The sequence below is a fragment of the Rhinopithecus bieti genome, unplaced genomic scaffold, assembly GCF_001698545.2.
Source record: "Rhinopithecus bieti isolate Rb0 unplaced genomic scaffold, ASM169854v2 scaffold_34373, whole genome shotgun sequence".
Classification (NCBI taxonomy): domain Eukaryota; kingdom Metazoa; phylum Chordata; class Mammalia; order Primates; family Cercopithecidae; genus Rhinopithecus; species Rhinopithecus bieti.
This window is the reverse complement of record NW_016814854.1, coordinates 1,201,941-1,223,967: the sequence shown is the minus strand read 5'-3', so window position 1 is coordinate 1,223,967 and position 22,027 is coordinate 1,201,941. Positions and strand designations below refer to the sequence as shown.

General features: G+C 33.4%; 1 protein-coding gene across 1 annotated transcript in view; it reads right to left on the bottom strand.

The window, feature by feature from the left end:
* The window catches only part of LIPI (lipase I), a 95,872-nt gene extending 75,139 nt beyond the window's left edge, over positions 1-20,733 (bottom strand). Inside the window, exons 1-7 of the mRNA XM_017852410.1 lie at positions 20,644-20,733; positions 18,736-19,139; positions 17,604-17,712; positions 15,375-15,476; positions 7,373-7,462; positions 6,239-6,406; positions 4,399-4,503 (exon numbers count right to left, since the gene is read on the bottom strand). Of these exons, the coding sequence (XP_017707899.1) occupies positions 4,399-4,503; positions 6,239-6,406; positions 7,373-7,462; positions 15,375-15,476; positions 17,604-17,712; positions 18,736-18,957 (796 nt within the window). The 5' untranslated portion in view covers positions 18,958-19,139; positions 20,644-20,733. The remainder of the gene's footprint in view (positions 1-4,398; positions 4,504-6,238; positions 6,407-7,372; positions 7,463-15,374; positions 15,477-17,603; positions 17,713-18,735; positions 19,140-20,643) is intronic.
* Positions 20,734-22,027: the final 1,294 nt, after the last annotated feature.

Sequence of the window (22,027 nt, the reverse complement as noted above, 5' to 3'; positions counted from 1 at the left end):
ATCGATAAACCGTGTTGTCTAGCAAGACAGACAAAATAAAAAGAATCAAGACACAAATCACTGTTAGAAATAAAACAAAAGGCATTATTAAAGATAATGCAATCATTAAAAGATAATTTTAAAACCTGCTGCTCATAATTCAACACTTTAAAATAAATGGACCAATTCCCCAAAAACTACAAACTACAAAACTTCAACCAAGCTGAAATAGATAATCCAAGTCGTCCTAAAATTATTAAATAAATTAAATTTGTAGTAAAACTTCCTCCCAAAAAATCTCCAGACCCAAATGGTTTCACTGGAAAATTCTGCCAAACATTTAAAGAATTAACAGAAATCTTGCATGATCTCTTCCAGAACAGACAATAGAGAAGGGAAAACTTGCTCACTTTTTTTATGACATTGTATTGCTATAGTAATATGAATACACTATTACTCTTATGCCAAAACCAGACAAAGACAATAAGAAAGGAACACTACTAACAAATATCTCTTATGGACTTAGAAAAATTCTCAACAAAATATTAACAACTGAAATTCAACAATGTATTTAAAAATATGCACTAAGACCAAGTAGAATTTATTACTGGAATGCAAAGCTTTTTCAACATTCTAGAATCAATTAATGTAGTTCAACATATCAACAAACTAAAGAAAAAAATTATATGATCATATCAATTATGCATAAAAAGCATATGGCAAAATCCAACACATATTTATGAGGTAAAATTCTTGGCAAGTTAGGAATAGAGGGGAACTAACTCAATTTCATAGTGTACCTACAAAAAAAACTATAAGTCACATCACACTTTAATGGCAAAAGATTGGATTTTTTTTTTCTCTAAGGCAAAGGTATCTGTGCTTACTACTGTTATTCAAAATAGCACTGGAAGTTCTAGCCATTGCAATAAGTAGATTTAAAAAAATTAAATGCAAACAGATTGTAATAGAAGAAATAAGGGCATTCTTATTTGCAGAAAACATAATTGCTTACATAGAAAATTCCAATGAATCTATTTTTTTAACCTAGAAACAATAAATGAATTCAGCAAGGTCCCAAGAAACAAATTCAACACAAAAGATGCAATCTCATTTCTATATAATAACAATGAATGTGGAGATACCAAAATTTAGAAATACATTTTAGAATTCCTCCCCAAAATGAATATGTGGTATACACATAACAAAAGATGCACAGGATCTGTATGTTGAAAATTATAAAATGCTGACTGAAGAAATCAAAGAATCAAAGTATATGGAAAGACATATCATATTCATGAATTAGAATATTCAGCATGGTAAAGATATCAGCTCTCCCCAAATTGAAAGATATGTTTAATGTAATTTCTGTTGAAACCTCAGACAAATTTTTGCAGATATAGACAAGGTTATGCTAAAATTTATATTGAAATGCACATGCACTAGAAGATCTAAAATAATCATGATGAAGAATGAAGAGGAAATAATCAGTCTACTTGATATTAATGTTTACTATATAGCTACACTAATTAAAAGCTATGTGGTACTAGAAAAAGAAATGAACACATACATAAATGAAAAAAGTATACAGATCAAAATATAGACCCAACACAAACAGGTACAAAAAATATGTCAATAAATATATCGATACATATTGATATCTAGATTATATATCTCTATCTACAGAGATACATTTTAACCAATTGTTGATAAAGATGCAAAAGCACTTAATAAAAGAGAACCTGTCAACAAATGATGCTGGAGCTATAAAAAAACTAAATAGAAATAGATTTCAGATGTAAATGTAACACATAGAACTATATTATTTTTAGAAAAAAAGTTATAGGAGAAAACTCTCAGGACCTAGGGCTCAACACAGAGTTCTTAGACTTGACACCTAAAGCATGATACATACCTAAAAGAAAATAATGATCAATTTACTCCTCATCAAAACTAATACTTTTTCTCTGCCAATGCTTTTGTGAAACAGAATAAAAAGACAAGTTACAAACTGTAAGAAAATATTTGTAGATCAAATATTGACAAGGACTAGTTTAGAAATTATATAAAGAATTATCAAAAGTCAACAGCTTAGAAAAAAAGCCCAATCGAAAAATGTCCAAAAGATATGAATACACATTTCAGCAAAGATGATAAGTAGAAGAAATAGTCAACATTCATAGTCATCAGGGCAATGAATACTAAAACCACTGAAGTATCACTGTATGCTTGTCAGAATGCATAAGAATTTTTAAAATAATGACACCAAATTCAAAAAAAAATCAGAAAAATTAGATCACTTATATTTTAATTGGGATAAAGTAAAGAGGTACAGTCACTCCAAAAAAAAAAAGGTCAAATTTTTTCAAAGCTAAATGTGCAATTAGTTTCTGTCCCAGCAATAACACTCCTGGGAATTTATGACAGATAATGAAGACATATTCACACAAAAACTAATACACAATATTCAAGCACCTTTATTTGTCATAGCCAAAATCTAAAACATCCCAGCTGCTCTTCCAACAGGTGACTGGTTAAACCAAATGGTGGTACATCTATATCTATGGAATGTATATGTATATTCCATATAGTATCTATTATATAGATATTATATCCTATAGATCATATATTAATATATATTATACATAATATATTAATATATGTACATAGTAATGTATCTTTATCTATAGATATATATCTTTATATATGATATATAATAGATGTATATATGTATATTATATATACATGGATATATCTATATATTAATAATATATAGAAATAGATCACATTATAGATATCAATAATATATAGATGCAATATAGATATATTATTATATATATATATAATTATGTATATTAATATAATATAGATATATAATATAGAGATATATGTATTTCTCTCTCTTCTCTCTCTCTCTCTCTCTATAATATATATATATATATAATCTCACTCAGGGCATAATTCCCTGGAAGGTTCATCCCTGTAAGGCATGTATCAACGATTCACTATACTTTTAGTCACCAAGTAGTATTCCATGGGAATATATCTCTATCTCTAAGGATAGATAGATAGATCAATATATATTGATATCTATATCATATCTCTGGATATATTACTATGGAATACTACTCGGTGACTAAAAGTATAGTGAATCATTGATACATGCTACAGGGATGAACCTCCAGGGAATTATGCTGAATGAAAAAATAAGTCAATTAAAAAGGTTACATGCTGGATGATTCTCTTTATATAACAATCTTGAAATAACAAAGTTCTAGAAATGTATGAATGGATGCCAGGGATTGGAAACCAACAGGTGGGGGATGGGGTATGTAGTTATAAAGGCACAACACAAAGATTCCTTGGGGTGATAAACTGTTCAGCATCTTCACTGTGGTGGTAGATACAGAGCCTTATAAATGTGACTATTTTGTATGGAGCCAAATACACATATAGTCACACACACAGGCAGGTGTATAGGGAAATTCGATTAAGATGGGTGGATTGTACCAATGTCTACTACTCTATGGCATTGCAAAATGTTATCATTTAAGGAAACTAAAGTATATACAGTGTCTCTGTGTATTATTTCTTATGTCTACATGTAAATCTAAAATTAACTCAATAAGATTAACTCAATAAAACTTTTAATTTGAAAAATGGACAGCTCCAATTCTGTTTGATAGGACATATCACTAATGTTTGGAGAATAATACATTGAAGTTGGTAGTGACTGTGACTGGAAGACATTAAAAATGACCTAAAATATTTTATGAGAATCTATTTTAAGTACTTATCTCTCAGTAATCAAAATTAATGACAGTAATTCAAAACTTCCTCCATAAGATTCTTCACATAAAAGGACTCATTTTATTTGCAAACCACTTCTAGTTTTCATTTCCAAACAGAATAATTTTGCTTTAATACTTCCTTATAAATCTAATGATTTATTATATTTCTATGAGATTCTCTCTTGTTCTACAAGTTTTCTCCTCTTGTCTGACTCTGAATGTATTATGAGGATTACTACTTTCTTGTCCTTTTTAATATTTATATATTAATAATCTAGTTTTGATTTCCAAATGGGTGTTCAATATATATATATATATATATATATGGCTCCTTGATATGTTATATGCCAAAATAACTCTAGAGGTGAAAAGAGCAATATGCAAATTTAGGATGAAGGAGTGCAGCCTTGATTGTTTCTTTGCGAAAATATTACCCAAGCGTCTCTCCATTTTATCTAAAAAAAAATCAAGTCCTTAGTTGAATTTGTCCCACGGGCTATAGCAAATTTTAAATTTGCCTGAACGAACATGATGGAATTTGAGTGGGTGCAAAGAATACTTTGAATCAAATGTAGATTAGTGTAAAAAAAACTAAAAATTTGTTTATTTGTTAAAAGTGTTAACTTACTACAGAATGGATATATGCCACTAGTATCCAAAAACACAGTGGTCCTAACAGGTCCTCCTTTCATCCTTTCTTTCAAAACATCTTTAAGTAGCTTGGCTTGATAACCTGAGATTTGAGAAATAGAACATTAGAAATTGGATTTCCATCAAATAACAAAAATGTCAAATCACTAAAGTAACTAAAAGATCAGTGTGTATAATCATCATCATGATCGTTGTGGATTTTGATAGCTTAAAAAGCATTTTTTCAAATCATGCAGCATTTCATTTATTTTAATTACAATAACAACTCTTAAATTCAGGATTCACAAATAAATCTGCTCCCTCAAAATCTTATCAGAGCTTAGCATACTCCATTCATATGGCTATAGTCCATTTGTAGAAGTTTTACTGTTATAAATTCAGAATTTTACCTGTAATTCTTTCTAATAAATTCAGCAGAGTAAATTGACTACATAAAACTTAAACATACAATATAGCTCCATGAGTATAGCTCCCTAATTCTCCAATACGTATAATACATACAGATATGGCATGCGTGTGCATACGTTATATATATTATATATATATACAGTATAGGTATACTTTACATGTACTGTATATTGTGCATATAATATACATATTTCAGATAAATATATTATGTGTACATGTAGAATATTTATTATAATATGTTGATATATTGATAAAAATTACTTATAAAATAAACTTTATATTAATATATATTTATATGCCTCACGTATTTCTTTGTTCCCATATTGCTACCTCCAAATTTGAGATTTGAATATGGTAGAAAGAATAGTAAATTAAGAATTCAGAGGTTTTACTCAAGTTCTAACTTATGCCTTTATGTAATTTATATATTCACTCTGGCTTACAATTTTCTCATTACATGGAAGAAGGATGGGACCAGAAAAGCAATCCACAACAGGAGGTCTGAAGAAAACTAATCCCACATGATGTCTTATAGACAGAAAAGTCTATGAGAAAAATCAAATTGGCAATGCCTGAACGGTGCATACCCCTCCTAGGGTGTTCTCAATGCGTGCTAATCGTGCTTCAAAATTTGGTTTAATTTAGCCTTTGTGATCACTACCCATTCCTTGAACCCCTTGGGCTTTGGAAACATCTCTGGAGAATTCTGCCACGATACTGACCAGATGTTTACATGCTCATGGCATGCTTGGATCTGGTGCTCTCTTTGAAAAACCCTGAGTAAACAGCCTCTGAAATTCTTTCCAGTTCCAATATTATATTTTTATGTGGATTTTTTTCTCTATAATTTCCTATTGGCAGGTTTTAGTTATCAGAAGTAGCAATACTGAACTGCTCTTAGCAAGTTTTATCCATTTAGAAGGTGTGAACCATGTAACCATGTTTCATGTCTACTTGCTGATAGCAAATGAGAAGCTAACCATGGCTCACACCTCTTCACTTGTTCCTAAGACCTCCAAAAAACAAAACAAAAACAAACAAACAAACAAAAACACACCTCGGTGTTGCCAAGACTGTGCAAGTTTCTTTCTTTAAGTGAAAATATAGTTGGATGATAGTTAGATATTTTTGTACATCAGAAACAAGGATCATTATAAAACCACCTAATCTGCCCACTACACTGAACATATAAAGGCAGTTGATCATGTTCCTCTCATTAAATATATTAAAAATGTTTAGTAGGGAATGATATGTTTACTCTGTACCACATCTCTACAGATATTTTTTCCATAAATGGTCATTTATTAACAAGTAAACAGAGTACACAGTTTAGCTTCCAGTAGAAAATACTAACAATTATGTTATTCATATTAAATAAGAATGATAGTAACTATAATTATCTCTCTTACCCAGCCAAGGACATGATTTTTCCTTAAAACTGTCACAGTCCACACATAAGCTAGTCTTGTAATCTTTGTATGAATGGCAAGGAAATGAAATAAAATTGCAGTTTGTTTCCAAAGATGCCATGAACAAGTGAACTGCTCTCTCGTGGTTGCATTTAATAAATTTAATTCCTTAAGAGTTAAAAAAAATAAAAGCAAAGAACTGTAGATGTATTAATCCATGTTCAAGTGCATTTAAAAACACAGATGAAGTTTTGCTAAATACTATGTACCTTATGAATATTACTGACTATAATACACAGTTTTATGTCAAACCACTAAACAAATAGTACCAATGAAAACTTAAATTTAGTATGTCTTTTGCATGAGATTTATAATAAATTTTTAAAGTAATAATTAACACAGCAAAAATGTTTCATTTCAGTGTTTCACAAGCTCTACACAGTGCTACTATACTTAATCACTAGTGTACACATCTTTTCCTTCTAATCCTGTACTCCTAATGTTTCCACCTAATGACAAAGATGATCATGAAACCAGGTGACATTAAAACTTTATTACCTTCCTTTTCTTTTCCAACCTTACACATCCTCATCCTTTTCACCAAACTTCTTTTGCTACAGAGGCCTTTGGTCACATGTTATTTGACCAGCTGCCGTTGTGGACCTGAGAACATTTCTTGCAATGGCTCTGACGTGAACCAAATTCCACACCCAGGGAAGCTGCGCGGCTATCTTTATGTACAGAACAATCAAGTGTCAAGGGATTTTAAATTTCTTTGTACAGTAATATTGTGATGGTTAAGATTAAATCCTGAGATCAAAGTGTTATTATATGATACTTTAGCTATGTGTGCTTCCTCAGTGACTTACAACTTCTCCTAATGTTTAAAATGATGAACTAAAATATTAAATTATAATATAAGAGGTCTCATCCATGACCAAATGGATGTCTACTAGTAACCTTTATGAACTAAGCATGGTCAAATTAAACCACTGTTAACCAATAACTCTCCTGAGTCATGGGCAATGATGATGAAATCAAAACACTGCCTACAGATGAAGAGGGGAAAAGTAAGTTATTTTCTTTCATCATTTCAAATATTATGTAATTCATTCAAAAATACTGTCAGTATACCTGAGAAAATTGATTTAGGACAGCCAGGTTGTTTCTTTCCTCCATTTGGATAAAAATCTATATGTCCCAAGGGCTCTCGAATGCCTAAACCTGAGAAGAAAAGCACCCAAGGATCATAATGTGTATATAATCAGGTGAATAGCTTGCATAAAACAAAATATCCTATAAAATCCATTCAAAGTTATTCTTTAAATATTAGAATTGAAAATAAGTGTTTTTATAAAGATAAGGTTTACTTCTATAAATTCTTCATGAAAAGTATATTTCATAAATTTAACATGTTTGCCAGTCACCAGTTTACTATGGGTCAGTCACAGTTTTTTGTGGTATGAACACATAAGTGAAAAAAGAAATAGAGCAAAATTACTTGCAGTGACAAATATTTTATAGTGGAAGGAAACCATAATAAACAAGTAAATACAGAGTATGTCAAACAATAATAAGTGCTACGGAGAACAGTTCAGTAGAATAAGAGGACAGGAAGGGTCTAGTGAGGGTGGTAGTTGCATGTTTAAGTTATTTGGTTAAGGAATTTGCTACTTGAAGAAGGTGGAGTGGAGCAAAAATGTGAAGGATGTGAGGCGGTGAGCCCAGTGGATATTTGTGTGAATATGCTCGGGGAAGAAGCCAGCGTGGCTGAAGCCTAACGTGTAACAGGGAGCTTCGGAGCAAAGGAAGCCAAGTCCTACAGAGCCTTTTCGATCAGTGTGATGATTTGCTTTCACTTTGGGTCATAATTTTTAAGATCTGCTGGTGCTGGATGCACTAACTGGAAAAAAATCTAAAAACTAAGCTGCCTCGGCTGGAGCAGTTTGAGTCAGAGTGACATGAAACTCATAGCTTTGATTCAAGGGCTTGTGTAGCCCTGTAGATCATTGGAGCACTGGCGAATGTACTGATTCTGAGCCGGTTACCAGCACATAACTCAGAGAAGCCTTAACAGTGAAAAGGGCTAGCAAGCCCAGAATACTCAGGACTGTGATTTGATACAAAATTGTGCTGCCAAATAAGATTACAATGCTTTATTCTGGGGCACAAAAGATTTCCTACAACACAGTGAACTCATGAAAGAGATCAATCATAGATTTAGTATAAAACAAAGATATTTGATTCTGACAGTAAGGGTTTAGATACTGCAACTTGACTTAGTTCTGGTATGTAACAGAACCTCTGATGAGTTGTTAGTAGCACATTAGAACACTGGACATGTACACTGAGGCTGGGGAGAGGGGAGTTATAAAAATAAGAAAAAAAAAATAACAGTGTTAGAGAACTGTGAAATTTCCTCATATTTGAACTCCACATGGAGTTCCAAGACTAGGGGTTTCCAGTTTGCAACCGTCATTTTCTCCAATCTGCCACTGAAGGAGACTCAAACCAACAGCGCTCCTTAGGAATCAGAGGGGAAAAAAAGAAATTTGTCATTAACTTACAAGCAGCCCTTGATTCAGGCATGTTATTTCCCTTTTATCAGATGGGTGGGGGGCAGCTTGGTCTGTTTAGATCATTCATTCTCTTAGTTTCAAGAAGGGTGGGGAGAGCAGCTATGACTTTTTAATTTTCCTTTTATTGTAAAATATAAGGCACATGCAGAAAAAGAACATTCAACATAAATCTATAGGCTAATTATTATAAAGCAAACAGCCATGGGGCTACCACACTCATGTAAAGAAATAACACCTAGAAGCCCCCATTGTGCCCTTACCCAGCCACAAGTTTCTTTCTGTCCCCTAATCGCTAACCCATCCTCTTTTTTAAAGTAAAATCATTTGTTGTTATTATTTTATTTTATTTTATTTTTTGAGATGGAGTCTGACTCTGTCGCTCAGGCTGGAGTGCAATGGCATGATCTCCTCTCACTGTGACCTCTGCCTACCGAGTTCAAGCAATTCTCCTGCCTCAGCCTCCCGAGTAGCTGGGACTACAGGCACGTGCCACCATGCCCAGCTAATTTTTGGTATTTTTAGCAGAGATGGAGTTTCACCATGCTGGCCAGGCTGGTCTCGAACTCCTGACCTCATGATCCCCCCGCCTCGGCCTCCCAAAGTGCTGGGATTACAGGTGTGAGCCACTGCACTCAGCCTGTTTTTCTTCTTTACCTTCTAAGGATGACTCCCAAAACCCTATAGTTTAGATTTCCCCTTTGAAAAAATTATGAACTTACTCATATTTTATGTATGATTTTGTTTCTGGCTTTTTAGATTATTACTATGTTTGTGCTATTAATCCACATTGTCAGGTGTAAAAACAGTAATGTATTGTCATATAGTATTTCATTGTATGAACATATCACAGTTTATTTTTCCATTATCCTATTGTGGTACATTTGTGTTGTTTCCAATTTGGGGCTAATGTGTTTGAACTATGAACATTTTGAACATATATATTAAAGCATACATGAAGGTACATCAGTTGGTTATATACCTAGGACTGGAATTGTTATAGAATATGAGTATCTTTGATTTAATACACAATGCTGAATAGTTATACCACATCTTTGCCAATAAATGCTCTTGTCAAACTTTTGAATTTTAAGCATATGGCTTCTTATGTGGGTTTTAATTTGTATTTGTTTCTAACTTTAAGAACTTTTTATACGTTTATTGCCTATTCAGATGTATCCTTCCTAATGTCCTTTTTCTTAATTAGGTTATCTTTGTCTTTATTATTGACTGACAGTGGGTCTTTATCTCTTTTCCTGCTTTTTTTTTATGGCTTGCTGTTCACATTCTTCAAATATTTATAACATTCTCAATTTTTATATAATCTGACATTTTAATCTTTTCATTTGGGTTAGAGATTTTTGTGTACTTTGGGAAAATATTATTCATTATCCCAGTGTTACGAAGGCTTTAAAATAATCGTAAACCATTTATTTTCTTTCACATTTATGCATACCACAAGGAAATAATTTTTGTGTTTTACATGAGTGCAAGGTTTTTTTTCAGCTTCAGAATCCAGTTGATGGAAACAGAACCACGTAATTACTGATACTAGCTGCGTCTTCTCTTTTTGTTCTGTTTTTTCTCTCCAAGAATTTATTTTTAGAAGAGATGTATGAAGTTCAAGCATTCTATGTTCCTTTCATTGTATGGAAAGAAGGCAAAAGTGATATAAATAAATTTTAAAATAATAATTAATTTTTATCTTTTCTAAAGTGCAAATTTTGGCTTTTTAAAGCATCTGCAATTCATAATTTTTATTCCATTAATTTCTTTGGTATGTTTAATATTTGCTTCTTTCTTCATTTCTGTGTGTTTATATTGTTTAATTCTTAATTTTTCAAGATTATTAGATTAGTGATTGATTTTCAGCCTTTTAAAAAGCTGTACCAAAACTTATACATTAACTTCTAGACATGAGCTTTGCTGAACATCCAACAAACGTTTTAATATGCAATAATGTGAATATCAATTCAAAATATTTCATATTTATATTATTTATTATTTGTATTCATTAGTTATTTTGTGTGATTTTTCACTTTCTAAAACGTATGGATTTCAGTTATATCTTTGTTATTTATTTGGATTAAGTGCATTAAAGATAGAGAAGATTACTCTATGATTTCTACACTTTGAAATGTTTGAGAATATTGTTTTTTTTCCAGATCCAAACATTTTTATTTGCTTTCAATTCTTTTTTGTTTGTTTGTTACATTTGGCTAATGCCCTCATAGCTCTGATTATATTTATTTATGTATTCTTTTATTATTATTATTATTATTATACTTTAAGTTCTATGGTACATGTGCACTACCTGTGGGTTTGTTACATATATATACATGTGCCATGTTGGTGTGCTGCACCCATTAACTTGTCATTTACATTAGGTATATCGAAATGTTTCAGCATTTTTTTAAGGCTCGGTATATGGTTAACTTTAGGTAAAATATCCATGTGTGTTTCAGAAGACTGTAAATTCCGCAGTTCTCAAGTGTAATGTTCTATAAATGTCTATGAGATCAATTGTGTTAATTAAAATTATTCCCTATGATTATGCAGTTAAAAAGTTTATTCAATTTTTGTCCTTCATTAGCCTGGAAGTACTCTTTTATTCTTTTCTTGCTAGATACCCTAAAGATTCAACAGGAATACTATACTTATGAACCTCAGTTATTGAAGGTCATTTTCACCTTCTTTCTATACAATGAAAGGAACACAGAAAGCTTGAAATTCATTTATCGCCCAAAATCATATGCTATTTTAGCTTATTTTAATTTTCTCTATATTTCAAATCCATAAAAAATTATTAACAGTATTTTATGCCATCAGTATATGCTTAGATTTAACTAGTTCATTGTTCTTCCTTCCTAAATAGCCACAATCTAAGAATAATTCTCTTTTTGCCTGAAGAATACATTCTGCTCATGAATATCTGAAGAGTAACCTTTCTGCTCATGATAAATACATTCAAGAATAAATGTATTTTGTTTCAGACAGTTTAAATTTGTCTGAAACAGAATACATTTATTCTTGAAACAGATTGGGATACTATCTTAGCAGTTGTTTCCTTTCACCATATGGAAGCAACCGTTCTGTTGTTTCCTATATTCCATTGTTTCTGATGAGAACTCAGTTGTAACTCTGGTCAATCTTATTCACCTTATTTAAATAAACTTGTATGGTTTGATGATGGACTTTTCTTCAATTCACTATCATTCATCTAAATGAAGATTAATCTTTATTATTTTTGCTTCAAGTGCGCCTGGCTATCTTGGATGCTAAACATTTATTTTAAACTGTTTTTGTAAAATTAATTTGAGACTGAATTATGTGAATTTCCTACAAAGAAGGCTATTGTTTGCTTCTGTCAGATAACTAGGAGCTCTAACAATTCAGAATCTACTTAAACAAAAACTCAGTAAATGTGATTTTGGCGGAGGCAACTCAGATAACTAGAAGCTTTCTGCAGACCATAAGAAGGCTGGTTTGTTCAGCTTTACTCATGATTCTGTAATGTCCTTTGGAGTTCCAGACAAGAATAACAGATGAGATGTTTTGCAAACCCAATATGAGGGTTTCAAAAGCATCTATCTTTTGGATATTGGACTCATAATTTTCCCCAATATCTCAACAAGAATGTATGCCGTAATTATCTAATCCACAAATTTGAAAGGCCACATGGTTTTTTGAACACTCACAACTGAGTAAAAATGAGGATTATTGGCAAGTAGAAGATGTGGTCATTGTCTAGTATTCAAGGAAAAGGCAGTTCACCAGGTATGTGCTGAGTCCACGCATATCATTCAGAAATTTCTCAGGACAGGTACATATGCAATATCAAAAATCTGTGTTTCTTATTTGTGATAGTCATAAAGATCAATCCAATGTTCCAACTATGTGGCCTCTAGTGGCAGGTTAGATCTGATAGGTTGCATCATCAAAAGATGTTGAGAATATAAGAAAATCCAAGACAGTTCATTAGGATAAGTAAAAAATGCAAACAAAAATAATAAGAAGTATGAAGAGCTAAGTCAAAAGGCCATAGGCAGAATTGAAGTTAGTGTTGTGGGAAGTCAGGGACCCCAAATGGAGGGATCGGCTGGAGCCGTGGCAGAGGAATATAAATTGTGAAGATTTCATGGACATTTATCAGTTCCCAAATAATACTTTCATAATTTCTTATGCCTGTCTTTACTTTAATCCCTTAATCCTGTTATCTTCATAAGTTGAGGATATAGGTCACCTCAGGACCACTGTGATAACTGTGTTAACTGTATAAATTGATTGTAAAACGTGCGTGTTTGAATAACATGAAATCAGTGCACCTTGAAAAAGAACAGAATAACAGTGACTTTTAGGGAACAAGGGAAGACAACCATAAGTTCTGACTGCCTGTGGGGCTGGGCAAAAAGAGTCATATTTTTCTTCTTGCAGAGAGCCTATAAATGGACGTGCAAGTAGGAGAGATATTGCTAAATTCTTTTCTTAGCAAAGAATATTAATACTCTGGCAAAGGAATGCATTCCTGGGGGGGAGGTCTATAAACGGCCACTCTGGGAATGTCTGTCTTATGTGGTTGAGATAAGGACTGAGATACGCCCTGGTCTCCTGCAGTACTCTCAGGCTTACTAGGGTGGGGAAAAACTCCGCCCTGGTAATTTGTGGTCAGACCAGTTCTCTGCTCTCAAACCCTATTTTCTGTTGTCTAAGATGTTTGTCAAGAAAAAACGTGCTGCACTGAACATAGAACCTTATCGGTAGTTCTGCTTTTTGCCCTTTGAAGCATGTGATCTTTGTACCTACTCCCTGTTCTTACACTCTTTCCCCTTTTATTTTTTTGAGATGGAGTCTTGCTCTGTTGCCCAGGCTGCAGTGCAGTGGCGCAATCTCGGCTTACTGCAAGCTCCGCCTCCCGGGTCCACACCATCCTCCTGCCTCAGCCTCCCAAGTAGCTGGGTCTACAGTCACCCTCCACCACGCCTGGCTAATTTTTTGCATTTTTAGTAGAGACGGGGTTTCACTGTGTTAGCCAGGATGGTCTCAATCTCCTGATCTTGTGATCTGCCTGCCTCCACCTCCCAAAGTGCTGGGATTACAGGCATGAGCCACGGCACCCAGCCTCTTTCCCCTTTTTAAAACCCTTAATAAAAACTTGCTGGTTTGAGGTTCAGGCGGGCATCACAGTCCTACCGACATGTAATGTCACCCCTGGCAGACCAGCTGTAAAATTCTTCTCGTTATACTGTCTCTCTTTATTTCTCAGATGGCCAACACTTATGGAAAATAGAAAGAACCTACGTTGAAATATTGGGGGTGGGTTCCCCCAATAAGTTAGAGTTTCAGAAAAAATTCATACAAGAGATTACAGATTAATTGGCCAATAGGTATATTGTATGTGGATGTGCCAAGCTGATATAAAGAGTTGGAGATAATAAAGACATGAGAGGTTTGGATAACACTACAACTATGACTCCTTTGGTTTTGACTGCTTATAGAAGTAGGTGAACATAGATTCCAAATAAGGAGCAGAATTACCACTGGAGTCTCAATCTATTGACATGTAGTCATGGGGGTTGAAAAATTGCGTCTATGGCATTACGTATTTCACACACACACACACGCACACACACACACACACACCCTAGTATGGTAGTATAGATTACCACAAGATTAATTCAGAGGAGCAATCTTAGTGTCACTGCCCTTGTCTCTATCTGAGCACCATATCCTCTCCTGATTCAGTTTATAATAATATACTGGTTAAGCGCATCATCTGGAATCAAAACATATGATTTCAAATTCTGACTCTGCCACTTACTGACCTTACAACCTTTATTCTAGCTTCCTCAACTGTAAATGGAATGATAGTTGTTATCTATCTAATGGAAATTTAGTAGGATTCACTAATTAATTCATACAAGCACTTAAAACACTACACTGCTTAATGTATAGGAAGTGCTCAATAAATATTAGTATCAACAAATTCAAATCAGGAAAGGCATGAAGACAGTCTGTTTCTTAAAAGTGTCTGTTCAGTTTTACTCTGGCCAAAAATCCAAAACCCTGTTAGAGATTTTCAGCTAAGATAATTAAAACAACAGAAAATTATTTCCTTACATTTAAGGAAGACTATTCTTTATTTGTGGCTGAAATGCTGTGTTCAGTTCTAGTTGATATATATCACAGCAGGAAAATAAGTGGGTAGAATGGTAACCTAAATACATCAGGAACGTTAAACATGGGGGAAAATGTGATCAAATCAATAAATTTGTCAACAGCATGAACAGAATGAACTCTTAGTTATTTATTTCAGTGTTTTAGGATGATATGACACATCTTGAAACCTGAAGGAGGCAAACTGAAGTCAAAGAGTGCCATTTGACAATGCAGGAAATCACTAACCCTAAGAAATATTACTTAGGAAATATTATCATTCTATAATTACAGATTTAAAATCATTTTATCCATGATGTTTTTTCTTCTTATGCTATCCCCTTGCCCAGGGTCTACATTTTCCTTTTTATTTTCAAATAATTAGGTAACAAATCCTGATTTGTTACCATTGGAGTTAGAATGGATGACATCCACAAACTTTGCATCAGTGTAATCCAATCTTTTATGTGGCGGTTTTCTGGAGAACTTTGGCCCAGCAGGGTCAAGACCTGGAAAGCAAGAAAGAAACTATCAGTCTAATCAAGTCTACAGAGCTCCTTACATTGCATACTTCCATTATTACTACATTATAAACATAAAAAACATTTATACTTTTAGTTTAAACCTATCCAAAACGTATCTAAAACAAATGAAAGTGGATGAACAGCAAGTAATTTCATTATTTGAATACTACTACTAACCTTCAGAACTTTTCAGGTTAAGCCACAACAAAATATTGTAGGATTTTTTGAAGAATTTTTATGTGAGACTGAATTAGGAGTAATACAGTAGTTTACATTTAATAATAACTACAACTATTTCTCCTGAAGGAAAAAAAAATGAATACCATCTGGTTCTTTCTTGAACTCTGTACCTTACTAGCTCACTCCGGATTTATCCGTAGACCTGAAAAGCTTTTACAGGTGCCAAATATAATTTGGGCTATGGGATAAACCATGTTATCTTATCCATTTCTCATAAGACTTTCTCACACACTCTTAAGAAAAGAAAAATATATTTTAAATTCCATGGAGTGTGAATATTATTTCTGGGGTATCCTAATTTCTAAATAAAATTCTAGGCTCATGACTTTCTGGGAACTGTCAAAAGCGGAGAGAGAAGATAAAATTCAGTTTCTTGAGAACATCTATACAATGAAGAAACAATTATCTTAAAAGATATTTGAAAGTAAAATATAATATTTTTCATTTCAAACACCTCTATTATCCCCATTTTATTTAACCCACTTGACTGAATGAGACAGAATCATCTGTCTTCCTATAAATTATTCTGATGTAGAACCTCCATGTTTGGTGGCCTTTTAGTCCCTGATGATTGCCTGGTATTTGGGGCCATTCAAACTAGACTAGTACGTGTAAACACAATTTAAGTACAAATTGAGCAAGTGTGGTTTTTGAAATAGAATGGGCTTTAAGCACTAGGGAACTTTGTATAAATAAATCCTGGCTAAACTGCTACTTCTTGACCCTCCTACATTCATTCAGTTAATTTGTTTTCACACGTTTGTTAACATTAAAACTAAACAGAGTTAAGTAAGGATATGCTTAAGGTTTGTAAAGGTAACTATCTATATGTTATTCACCTCTCTCCCCCTTCTTTGAAACTTAACTAAAGACAGTATTTTCTTTTATCAACACTTAAAGTTATTATAAGTCTTTTATGGCCATATATATGAATAATTGCTTTTTTTTTTTCAAAACAAAAAAGGTAAATTGGTTGAAAGGAATATTATCCTCCTATTCCTAAAATCACTACCACTCATAGAGGAAAGAATGAAAATCCATGTCAGCCTTATTAGATGACCGAGTTTTCTGGATGCAGTAACTTTGTTATAGAAGTATGAAGGGGGACCCAGAGCCCCTCAAATTGGATACAACTCCTGATTCCTTTGTAGCATTCAAGTAAAAATTTTTAGAGAGTTGAAATGCATCAGTTTGTGATAACTAAGTAAATAGTTATATTCTTAGCTAATACATAAAGTATTTTTGTTCAATAGGTCACATTTACTACTGTATTCTTAGGATAGTATGTCCTTAAAATTTAGCCGGGACTACAGAAATAGATATTTTTCTCCCATTTCCATTTGGGTAACTTAAGCTCTGTTGAGAGCTTAACAAAACTTCAGAGTCTAACTAAAACAAAGCCAATATTTAAATATAACATAGAAAATAATAAATGTTTGTACATAATTTCTATTGAGTAATTATTGTACCCACTAAATTTTAAGTAAAGTGGCTGGGCACAGTGGCTCACGCCTGTAATCCAAGCACTTTGGAAGGCCGAGGTGGGCAGATTTCTTGAAGTCAGGAGTTCGAGACCAATCTGGCCAACATGGTGAGACACTGTCTCTATTTAAAAAAAACAAAAATTAGCCGGTGTGGTAGCAGGTGCCTTTAATCCCAGCTACTCGGGAGGCTGAGGCAGGCGAATCACTTGAGCCCAGAAGGCAGAGGTTGCAGTGAGCTAAGATTGCACCACTGCACTCCAGCCTGGACAACAGAGTGAGACTCTGTCTCAAAAAAAAAAGAAAAAAGAAAAAAGAAAAAAAAATTAGCAAAGTAACTTCTGAGACTTAAAAGTATGCTAAAGTAATAATTTTATAAAAATAATTTTACCTGTTATTCTCCCAAGTTGACCATGAAATATCTTTCCAACAAATCCACTAATATGAGCCCCTAAGCTCATACCTATGAAATGAAAATTGTCAAGAGATGCACCATGCTTCTGCAATTAAAAAGGCAATATTACAGTATTCATTTCAAGTAATAACAAATCATGCCTCCCTCATATATCAACATTTTAAAATTCATTATTTTTTCTGGCTTAATTCATTTTGAGGATATAGGGAAAGAGACTTTACAATTTCAAAACGACTATATCTTTGTTCAATTTTTGCCTAAAATATTTGATTTTTTTAATTCATTTTCAATATCAATTTTTATTTTAAAATTGTATCATCTCATGCAGAACAGTATATGCAAAATACAATTAATAAGCAAAGTGTTTTATAATAATCAACATTACTAGGTGTTTACTTTCTGCTAGCTACTTCGATATGGACCTTATAAAGTTAATATTTAATACTTCCAACTTCATTATGAGTTATTCATTTTTATCCTAATGCCTAAAACTGTCAGCAGCACCTATTAAATGCTAAATAAATAACATTGGATCAATTCCCATTTTATTAAGGAAACAGTGTCAGAAGTAACAACTTTCCCAAAGCCACATGGATTCATGAGACGAAAAGATAGATTCCAATTTGCTGTGGACTGAATGTTTGTATCTCCCTAAAATTCATATGTTGGAATTCTAATCCTCAAGGTGATGATATTTGGAGGTGAGGCCTTCTTGTGGGTTGGGAGAATTATGTCATGAGTGTGGAACCCTCATGAAAGGGATTAGTGCCCAGATAGAAGACACCTGAGGGATCTCCTTCGACTCTTCCACCATGTGAGGACACAGTGAAAAGGCATAATCTGCGAACCAGGAACTGGGCCCTCACCAGACACTGAATCTGCTGATGCCTTCTTCTTGGATGTCTCAGACCCCAGAACTCTGAGAAATAAATTTTTGTTGTTTATAAGCTACCTAGCCTATGGTATTTTGTTATAGCAGCCCAAATGGACTAAAACACAAGCCTAGATCTCACTCCAAAATTTATGCTAATTTGTTTTCTTGTTTTATCTGATCAGGTTGTGTCAAAAACCTCAGGAAGATTCACAAAAGTTGAATAATAATTCTCACTTCAGAGATGATAAAATTAATTTCATGGATTTTAGGTGACTTCCCCTGATCACCAGCTAAGGAGTGATGCGTCCAATCTTCCAAGGCCGACGTCTGAATACCTCTTAGTCTCAGCTCCAGGAAGGGAAATAGGAGACTACATGAGAGTGTACTTCCACCACACTCTTCGGGAGCTAGTGTGAGACCTGTGGGCAGATCATGGTCCAGTCCACACAGTGACATGTCTGATGGCTTACAGAAAGATGCGGAGCACTTGCCACTAATGAAAAACTACACTCAGGCTTTCAAGGCACAAGGTTATGATTTCCTTCAGATCTCACAGCCATGCCCCAAACCAGGAGGGAGTATCTCTCAAGACTCCAATGCTGCTGGTCATTTAAATCTTCCTCTGTAATATGAAGCCTCTGTAAGCAAAGGCACTGTTAGAATTTTATCTAATATTACAAATTTTCCTAAATATTTCTATTTAACATTCACATTCTCCACACTTTGAGGCACACATTCATTAGTTGAGAAAACACTAGTAACATCAGGAAAAATCAGTGATGTAATTAAGTCTGTTGATGGGGATGGTTGAATCAATTATCTCCTCTGTCTGTCTACAGCAAAGGTATTGTTTTGTTCAAATTTGGGGGTGTAAAAATAATAATGAAAGTTGATCTTACTCAATGATGACTCAATGTCACCCACTGATTAAGCACATATATATTAATTCAATATTCATATAAATATTTTTGTAACATTTTGTTATTCTATATTTACAAATAAGGAAATGCAGCACAGAGAGGCTATGTAATTGTTCAAAATTACAGATGATAAAAAATGGACATATACTTTGAACCCATCCAGTCTGACCCCTGGCCACTACACATAACTGCTTCTTGGAAATGTTGTTATTTGTTCAGTTTTTAGCAGAGTCTGGAAAGTTCAGCACAACACAACTCAAGTTCAAATTTCAAGCCCAATAATGCCCCCAAACCAGATAGCACCCTTCCTTCTCTCAAATACCCACGACTACCTACTTTCTTTTAGGATCGACATGGATCTCCCTAAGGGTTGACTTTGTAAACAAAAATCATTCACAATACAGATAACATAGAACTGGCCTGAACTTTATTTGATCCATTCAAATCCTGAGCAGACTTGAATTAATCTGAGGTCTGCCTCCAAAGTTGACAGAAGTATGCTACTTTTCAAAATGATTTTTTGCCTGTAATCTCACCAATTTGGGAGGCCGAGGTGGGCGGATCACCTGAGGTCAGGAGTTCGAGACCAGCCTGGCCAACATGGTGAAACCTTGTCTCTACTGAAAATACAAAAATTAGCTGGGCATTGTGGTGGGCACCTGTAATCCCAGCTACTCAGGAAAACCACTTGAACTTGGGAGGTGTAGGCTGCAGTGAGCCAAGATCGTGCCACTGCACTCCAGCTTGGGTGACAGAGTGAGACTCTGTCTCAAAAAAAAAAGAAAAAGAAAAAAGGATTTTTTCTTTACTTTTACAGATTCACACTTAATTATATGCCAATATTTTAGCCATATATTTTTAAAGATACTTGAAGAATGTAATAATTGTAAAGTTTATTTCCCCCACCCACCACATAGGATAACTATTTTATTCTGAGGTTGGTATAGGTAGAGTTAAAAGAAATCTCAGAAGATTTTTAAATAAAACATAATAACTACTAAATTTTAATATAATGTTTTAAAATAACACAGGATATTTTTCTAGGTATAGAATTATTCATTTAGGCAGACAAAGAAAAGATGGCTGCATACATTAGTATATTAAACCAGTAATTGTTAATGCTTATGGGGAAAAGTATATCGTTTATTATCACTTTGTGGTATTGAATGTAACACACTGTATATTGTATAGCATGTATAATACATAAAATTCCAAGACTTACCAAAAGATTTTTAATGTGCCCACTCAAACTCACAGCAACTTTTCTGGTGTTTTTAACCGCTCTATCATAAATAAAAGTTGTAGCACCCCGGTTCCAGTCAACTACAATTACATTCATATCTTCTTCATTCAGCAAAATGCTTACGAAGTTCTGAAGCCATGATGGGATGGAGCCCATTGGTCTGTATCCATGAACAAGCCAGACTGTTTTCTTTTGTGTGTTGAAATTAACATTAAGTGAGTTATTGTGTTCAAACAGTGGCTCAGCACAGTTTAGGTTGTTCCTTGTATACATCATCAGAATTATCTCTATTCTTGGAATAAATAAATCTCTGAAGGAATCCTTTATACTTAGATGAGAGAATTCAAGGCATGGTCTTTTATTCTCTGAAATAAAAAAATGTCAATCAAGTTAAGTACTGGGATAATATTTTACTCCTGTTGCTGTTGCAAAGAACAGAATTAAATGTGGAGTGTAGGGAGGACTTCATTTCATTAGCCCTTCAACATAATTTACTGAGCAACTGCAATGTTTAAGGTAATGCATTAATTATGTAAAAAGATTTTCTGAACTAAAAGTAATGGAAAATACAAATGTGATTGCTTAAAAATTTAAAAAGAGATTTTTATCTGTACAAAATATAACAATAACGGTGTGAGTGAAAACAGTAAGATTGTTAATAAAGTGCAATGGGTACTAATCAAAGTCGATAAATTGATCATAAGCTTTAACAAAAGTTTTACAGAATAGTCCTTGTATAATAAGCAATAGAATAAAATAAATTTAACCTAACTGGTCATCAATACAAAACAATAAAGTAATATTTTCCTCATAAAATTTAAAATGTTTTAGAAAATTAAATAATAAATATCAATATAACATGAATGTTGAGATCATAAGTTGATACAACATTCCTTTGAAATTTTACATGTGTGTGTTTACTGTACACATAAACTTAACAAATCTTTTTCTTAATTTTCTTTCTGTGACTTACCATTTGTAATAAGTGTAAAGACATTAATCACTGGGTTATGTATAATAGGACAATCCTTGTTTCTGATAAAACAGACTTTAAACCATCAAAGATCAAAAGAGACAAAGAAGGCCATTACATAATGGTAAAGGGATCAATTCAACAGGAAGAGCTAACTCTCCTAAATATATATGCACCCAATACAGGAGCACCCAGATTCATAAAGCAAGTCCTTAGAGACTTACAAAGAGACTTAGACTCCCATACAATAATAATGGGAGACTTCAACACTCCGCTGTCAACATTAGACAGATCAACGAGACAGAAAGTTAACAAGGATATCCAGGAATTGAACTCATCTCTGCACCAAGCGGACCTAATAGACATCTATAGAACTCTCCACCCCAAACC